At 55.7% G+C, this 7,807-nt stretch overlaps 1 protein-coding gene across 1 annotated transcript; it reads right to left on the reverse strand.

The window, feature by feature from the left end:
• Nucleotides 1-5,606: 5,606 nt before the first annotated feature.
• On the reverse strand, nucleotides 5,607-7,521 carry OLIG2 (oligodendrocyte transcription factor 2). The gene is made up of 2 exons (XM_054165921.1): nucleotides 7,427-7,521; nucleotides 5,607-7,108 (listed from the first exon to the last, which is right to left on the reverse strand). The coding sequence occupies exon 2, from the start codon at nucleotides 7,069-7,071 to the stop codon at nucleotides 6,196-6,198; it is 876 nt and encodes a 291-aa protein (XP_054021896.1). The 5' UTR covers nucleotides 7,072-7,108; nucleotides 7,427-7,521; the 3' UTR covers nucleotides 5,607-6,195.
• Nucleotides 7,522-7,807: the final 286 nt, after the last annotated feature.

The raw sequence follows: 7,807 nt of genomic DNA on the forward strand, positions 1-7,807 counted from the left end.
AAGAAGAGGAGGCAAAAAGCTGATGGGAAATTAATTCTCAGGAGTTTGTCAAGACATCTCCAACAAGTGAAGATAAATGGCAGAACAAAACTTCTAAAGCTAATCCCAAGAATGGGGATGAATGAAAAAGGGAAACACTCTTTTGCATTTACATCCATCTTTTAGGGTAAAAGCCTTGGGGTAAGCATCATGCTTTTGGAGGACCTCGACCCTGCGTAGTTTGTAACTCCACAGAGATTTGAGCACCCCCAGGGCTGTTCTGGCCTCTGTGTGCATGCGTGTGTGTGTGCACATGGTGATCATGCTGAGCATTCACCTCTTGCTTTTTTGTTCTTAAGCAGATGGACTGAAAACCTGCAAAAAACTTTCCACTATCCATGCTGCCACTAAAAACAACATAAAACCTTACTTGCCTTCAGAAGCACCATCCAAAGAGTGAGGGTGGCAAGATGGGAGTGTGTTTGGACTTTTGAAAGCTGAACCAGCAAGTAAGCGGAGCTGGTACAGTCCCATGACCCTGTTTCCATCATTATAATTACTGGCTCCCCTTCACATTTTTAGTAGAAAAATGTAAGTATTATTAAATGCTTCTAGTGGAAAATTCAGTTTTGCTGACTGATAAGAGGATCACCAGAGGGCTGACAAAATGCAGTGTGTCCAAAGCTTGTTTTTAACCAGCATCCACCTGGGCTGGAAGCTTAGGAAGGGGCAGGTGTTGTGTCTGGAGTCAGGATTTTGGCAAACCTCCCTTCCCATCTCAACTCCTATGTGAGCAACTAGACTTTCATAAGCACAGGACTGTTTTGCAGGTGTTGAACATTCAGAAATAATCTGGGTAACATCAAGTCTCAGGCCTGGAGGTCCCCATCCCATACAGACATAGAAATGCCACTCTGACATGGGGAAATTTGAGCTACATTGCAAGTACCATCTTGCAACACCAAGCAAGAGATGTTGGCCCGGTGGCATTGTCAGAGGCTGATTGGCTCTTGTCACACTGCTGTCCTGTGGGCCATCTTCTGGCAGATGTCTCAGTTGGTTTGCAGTCTGTCAGGGTGCATGAGACATCAGTGTTTCACCTATGGAAGTATAAACACAAACCTTGATATCCAAAAAGGGAAGCAGCATCCCAGGGCTGTGCCATAGCTGTAGCTCACCTCTGGAACCATTCCCCAGTTATCACGTGTCGTGTCCAGTACCCTGGCTCTGGCATGGGGAGACCACAGTGATGTGCGTGGGGGAATGTTGCCCCCAGATATCAGTATTACAATGCTTTCAGAGGAAAAATGTCAAGATGATTTCTTTTCTGTCTGCATCTTATGCAAACAAGTAAATGCATGTAACCTGTGCTTATGTACATATCCCTACTAGTGGGCCCCATTCAGAGCAGGCTCTAGTTGGTATTACTGAGGAGAGGTTTGTAAATTCAAAATTAAAATGTGGGGTTTATCCATGGAAGACTGATATTTGGAAAGCTGTTGAAGGGCATTTGGATACTCACCCCAAACATTCACTCAAAAGAAAAGGAAGGGAGCCTGCAGCCTCACACTAGTTAATCCCACCCCACAGGTCTAAGTCAACAGTGAGCAGAACCGGTATATCCCTGCAGAAGTGGCGTGTGCACCTTGAAGGAGCCATGGGCTTGGAGGGCACAGCATGCCTCAGTCAGGGCTGAGAGGCAGATTTTGGACTACTTGGCTCAAAATTTGCCAGGCAGAGGCTGAAGAAATCCCCTGCTGAAATGAGAGAAGAACATCATCTGGATAAAGGCAGAGGAGCTGCTGGGGTGCCTTGGCTTGCCCGATTTCTCTGTTCCCCTCAATTTTTCTGAAGCACAGCAGCTTCTGCCGAAAACATGCTGCCAGCATCTCCTGCCTCCCTCGTCACTTTCTGTGCTGTGCCTGGAGTGTTGCTAAGGAGTGAAAGTAAAGTGAAGGGGAAAAGGGGAAGTGAACAAGGAAGGAAAGAGAAAGGGAAAGAGGGAAGGATATTGAGGAAAAGTGGTGAGTGAGTGATGTCATCCAAAGAAGTCATCTACACCGCACTGTGAGGGTGGGGGTTCCCTACTCTCCCTCCTCCTGTCGGGATAAATCGCGATAAAGCTGAAACAGCTTTAAAAAGCAGGAGGGGTATGAAGGGAGGGGGTCTATCCTTCTTGCATGGAAAGCAACGAAATGGGAATCAGAGAGGCCGGGACGTGAGATTAGGGTGCCTGCTCCAAGTCTTGGGGGGAAGTGGTGCTGCAGGAGGAACTGGAGCAACCTGCGGGAGCAACGCGAGTCCCTCAGGTCTCCTGATGAGGCTGGAGGCACAGGTAACCCCTCGGCAGCCCCGCCGCCGGTGTGCACAGAGCATATGGGTTCTCCGCCACTCCCCGTAACCCTATCTGGCCGGAGCCGCGGCTTCAGCGCGGGCAAGGCAATCAGGGGACCCTGCGGGGCACTGCTTCGTGCAGGGCAGCATATGGGGAGCAAGGAAGGCGGGAGGGCGCCGGGGGCCCTGCAAGGCGGCTAATTTAATTTGCAGGTAGCACACGAGGAGGGGGGTCTGGGGAGCACAGCTGGCGGCCCGGGACGGCTCGACACGGCCCGGCCGAGCGCCTGGAAACAACTCTGGAGACTCCCTCCGCTGACGGGACGGATGCGCAGCCCCGACCTGACTGACAGCGGGCAGGCAGGTTCTGCGGCGGGATCCAGACTGTCCTCACTGCTTTTGACACCGCGGGGACCGGTGGGGCCGAAGTGCCCCCGCAGAATCCCCACGATACTCCGCCCTACCCTCCCGGGGCGGTACTGCCTGTTGGGGCTCCCCGGGGCCACCTGTTAGAGACGGGGGAAGGCCCTCTGGGTGGCAGAGCGCTGTCGGAGAGACAGACGAGCAGGATTTACCAGCTTCTGGCCACTGCCGACTTCTGCATCTGTCAGGGTGCTAATTATTGCCTTTAATAGAGACAAAGAACAGCTAGTAATGATCCTCCCTCTAATTCTCACCTGCTCCTGCCCTTCTCAAGCAGCAGCACTCCCTCGCCGAAGCCCTGCTAATTGGGAAAGATGCTCTGCTTATTGCGACCTCCCTACAGATGGGGAGGGGGGCGGACACGACACACGACGGCAGGACTGGGGCGAGGGGCACCGGTAGCAGGGGTCCAGGAACAAAACCGAGGGAGATGAGCAACTTTTATAGAGGGCCGGCCTGACGAAAGGTCTCTATTCTCGGTCCCAGCTTGGCGGAGCTCAACACCTCCGGGCCGCCGCGACTTGGCGGAGGAGCTGCCTTTGTCTCCTCATTCCAGTGGGCACTAGGGTCGTGTCTGCCCTTTCTTCGGCCCAGCCGGGCCTTTGGCTTGCAGCCTAGCAGAAGGGCAGCCGTCGGGGAACCGTCCCAAGCCACTGGCAGACACCTGCCTGTCAACCCCTTATTTTGCACGACTTTCTCCTTCCACACACCCTGCCGGAGAAGCAGAAGCAGAGGGTCTTATACCGCAAAAGATGGCATTCAAAGCCTCAGACCAACACAGAAGTATCATCCTAAGGCAGCCTTAAAACGATGGGTAGAGCCAGTGCCCTCCTGGTCACCAGAGTCAGGGACAGTCCTCCTACCGGAGAAAGCTCTGGGGCCATCAGCGGGATGTTCGGCTTTGATCCCCTGGGTTTCATCCTTCCCGAAGTTAAATGGTTTTTGTTTGCCGAAATCGGTATTGAGAATGCTGGGAAGAGAAACTTTTCTCCAGGGGCCTGGGGAGGTTGGGCTGAATGTCTCTGGAGACGGGACGGGATGGGGAGGGGGGGTATCTCTTATCATGGGATGGGGGGACACTCGCTTCAGAGCTCCGTTTCCCTTCCTTGAAAGGGTTGGCATGGTGCCAGCCGCAGAAGGAAGGCGCAAACCCCACGAACAGTCCGGGGAGGCTGTGTGGCCGGGAGCAGCTCACGCCCCCAGGGACTCCAGCCAGCTCTGGCCGCCAGGGAAGAGGGGACAAAAAAAAAATGTCTCTCAGGTCCGGAGTCGCTCTCATTTCTCCGCGGATGTCTGTGCCCCTAAAACTCTTCCATGGCCTGTTATTCTATTTTTATATATATACTATTTTGTAATTTTGTGTGTGTATCTCGGTAGTTCTTTTAAATAGCTCTCTCACCATTCATCAGTCTAGAGAGAGAGAGAATTGTAAGGATTTGCTTGGGCAAGGACTGAAGTTCTGCGTTTCCCTGCAACCTGGCAGCCCGGAGCGCGGTACCGAGTAGGACCGACTCCCTCGGGGCGGACAGCGGAGGGACCCTGAGAACCGCGCCCGGGGATCCCAGCCGCCCCTCACGGTGCACCTCGAGGAGGAGACGCCGCGGGGGGAACTGCCGACCTTCATTTCCTCAAAACCCGGGATTTGCCTTGCTTTTCCCCTGCTCCTCTCAGGGAATAGGGAAGCCACAGGCTGTTCCACGCCCTCACCCTGCATGCGTGAAGACAGTCCTTTTCTTGGGGGTCTGCGAGTGGGAGAAATATTTCCTGCCCAAATAGCAGTGTATAGAGCTGTTAAAATGCACAGGGGCGGGAGACAGTATCGCTTCGGGGAAGGGTGAAAAGACTGTCCTTAAACAATTTCGCTTTCCGTGGATTTTCGTTAGGTTGATTTTTTGCTGAAGGTCAAGCGTGCAGAAGTGATTATAATAAGCAAACATCTCACAGTCAACTTTAATATTTCCTTTCCCCGAATTAAAATTTAGCTCTTCCCAAGTCCTGGATTTGTTAGATAAAATTGTTCGCGTCACAAACCCAGTGACAATCGTTTCTTTCCTTGCCTCCCTCTTTCTACAATAAAGAAATAGGGGGAAAAAAACCCAACCAAACAACAAAAAATACACCTTACCAAAACGGTTTCGATTAGCCGGCAAAGCAAGCTAACAAAAAACTCAGGGGGAAAAACAAGGATGCTCCTAAAACGTTTCTCTCCCTTCCCGGCTTTGGGCTTTGTGGCCGGTCGCCCTGCCATGGTCCCGCACCTGCCTCCACCTCCCCGCTCGCCTCGGAACAGCAAGGAAGAGGAAAAGGCTGTTTATTTAAAATGTGGTGGTTTTTTTTTCCTTTTTATTTAAAACCTCAACAGTGGATGACTTTTTTTTTTTTTCCTCCAACCAAACAAGTAATAAATATTATTTAGCAACTTTTTTTTCCTCTTTTTTCTTTTTTTTTTCTTTTTTTTCTTTGTTTTTTACAAAAATAAACAGATGATAAAATCTCTGCAAGGGGCAGCGATAAGAAAAGTTGTTATTTCAGAAACAAGCCCAAGTTCTCAGTATTGCAACACGGACAGTGTGAAAGTTCCTACACAGAAAGAGCATTAAAGAGTTCAAACTTTGTTAAAGGTGGCAGGAACGAAAATAAACCCCAAAAGTGTTATTCGCTTAAAAAAACCCACAAACCCCAAGAAACCCCAAGAATCCAAACCAACGAAATCAAGGCAAACCGACCCCTTATTCACTCATGATGCTCACACAGTACAAGTGCACGGACGGAAAGCTCAGGCAGAGCGGACTTGCGTCGTTATCGTTGAACGGTATATTTACAAATCGCGAAGCAAGAAAGAAAACAAACCAACCAACCAAACGAAAAAAACCCACCAAAAAACAACCCAAAAAACACGAGCGGGAGAGCGGGAGAAGAACCCGACTTTCCCGTCTACACTTCCACACGGAGTTCCGCTGCTCCACACTAGTGCCAGGAATCCCCGGAGTGGCGGCTTGTGCCGCTTTCCGGGGCGGGACGTGACCCAGAAACGTTTCCAAAGGCTCTACGTGTAGAAACGAAACCAGTCTGGGGAGAGGGGGGAGGAAAGGTGGAGAGAAGAATGGAACAAACAAACAAATAAACAGGCAAACGAACAAAACCCCCCTCTGCAGTTTTGGTGCCTCCATTTTAGACGAGCCTAGGGCTTATTTTCACCTCCTAGCGAAGCTGCCGACAACAACGTAAAATTGAAAATGAAGATAGGCGGGCGTTTACTTGTGTCGGAGTGGTCGTCCCCGCCGTTCGGGGAGCGGGGGACCCTGAGCCAGGCTCCATCTCCTCCCGTCGCCCCTCCGACGGCACCGGCAGCGGGGAGGCAGGGGGAGCCGCTGCCACCGCCGAGCCGGGGTGCTCGTTTGTAGGTCCTGGAGGTGCCAGGCCGGCGCGGGGCGAGGAGGGACGGCCCCTGTGAGGGGCTCATTTAGTATCGGTGGCTAATCTGGGGAGGCTGGCGGTGCCCATGCCGGAGACGTGGTGGTGCGGTGGGGCCGACACCTGGCACATGCTGCAGGGGCAGGGCATTCCCCCCCAGTGCTGGAAGCCGCTGCCCAGCGGGGCGGCGGCGGCGGCAGCGGAGGGAGACTTGAGGAGCCCGTGGGGAGGCCGAATGGAGCTGACGGCCGAGAGGCCTGAGCCAGGCAGGGAGGCGCTGGAGACGGCGGCGGGGGGCAGGATGGGGTGGTGGACAGGGTGTGAGGCGGGGTGGCCCGGGTGGCCGGGCAGCGGCGCGGAGTGGGCGCCCATGCCACCGGGGCAGGCGGCAGGGTGGAAGCCGGCGTGGTGCCCGCCGTAGATCTCGCTGACCAGGCGCTTCATCTCTTCCAGGGAGTTGGTGAGCATGAGGATGTAGTTGCGCGCCAGGAGAAGAGTGGCGATCTTGGAGAGTTTGCGCACCGACGGGCCGTGGGCGTAGGGCATCACCTCCCGGAGACCGTCCATGGCGATATTCAGGTCGTGCATTCTCTTGCGCTCCCGGCTGTTGATCTTCAGCCGCAGCTGCTGCAGCTCCGGCTCTGTCATCTGCTTCTTGTCCTTCTTAGAGGAGGAGGAGGAGGAAGACGAGGAGGAGGACGAGGACTTGAAGCCCAGCTTGTCCACCACCACCACTCCCGCAGCACTCATGGCGCTGCGCAGTTCGGCGCTCAGCTCCGGCGGGGAGTCGCTCTGCGTGGAGCTGGACACGGTGCCACCCGTGAAGCCCCCGCCGCTGCCTTTATTTCTGGCCGAAAGGAAGAGGTCATCGGGCTCCGGCGAGGACGGGCGGCTAGAGACCAGGCTGGCGTCCGAGTCCATGGCCCGGCAGACGGGATGGCGGCGCGCACCGGGTTGCCTGCGGGGAGGGGACAGAGCCCGCGGGAGGTCCCGGGTCAGCGCCCGCGGAAACTTGGCGGGGTTCCGCCGGAGCCCGCCAACCCGTCCCGTCGACAAGACCTCTCTGCCGCCGCTCTGCGGGGCCAGGGAGCGACACCCCGCGTGGGGCAGGCCACTTTGACCGCCCTCCCCTCGCCGCCGCCCGCGGGGCGCCCTCGGGGAGGGGCACACCTTCCCCACTTGTCTCGTCCCGTCCCGTCCCGTCCCGTCCCTCCCTCCGCCGGACTGGGGGCCCCAGGGATTGCCGCGCCGGGATGTGCGGGCGCGGGGCACTTACCGTGCGCGGGGCGGCCGTGGGGAGCGGCGCGCCGTGACGGGCGAGCACGGCAGCAGCGCGCACCTTGCGGCCGCTTTATAGCCGCGCCGGGGAGGAACGATGTCACCGGGCGGGAGGGGGGCTGCGCCAATCGGCGGCGGCGGCGGGGTGGGGAGGAGGCCGGCGGGGGTGGCAGCTGATGTCACCAGGGCCGGTCCGGCTCGATGGGGCGGGCGGACGGGGAGTGTGGGGGGGTGATGGCCGGCCGCGGCGTGAGGAGCCCGGTGGGGGGGAGGGACTTTTGTCAAATCCATAATAAAACGCAACAATGACAGCGCCGGGAACAGCTGTTGGGGGGGCGGGACGGGATGGGGACGGGACTAAACAGCCCCTGGCCCGGCT

Source organism: Dryobates pubescens, chromosome 12 (assembly GCF_014839835.1).
Source record: "Dryobates pubescens isolate bDryPub1 chromosome 12, bDryPub1.pri, whole genome shotgun sequence".
Taxonomy (NCBI): domain Eukaryota; kingdom Metazoa; phylum Chordata; class Aves; order Piciformes; family Picidae; genus Dryobates; species Dryobates pubescens.

What these genes read in the sequence shown, in the direction of transcription:
- OLIG2 (XM_054165921.1), bottom strand. Translation starts at nt 7,071, where the DNA reads ATGGACTCGGACGCCAGCCTGGTCTCTAGCCGCCCGTCCTCGCCGGAG.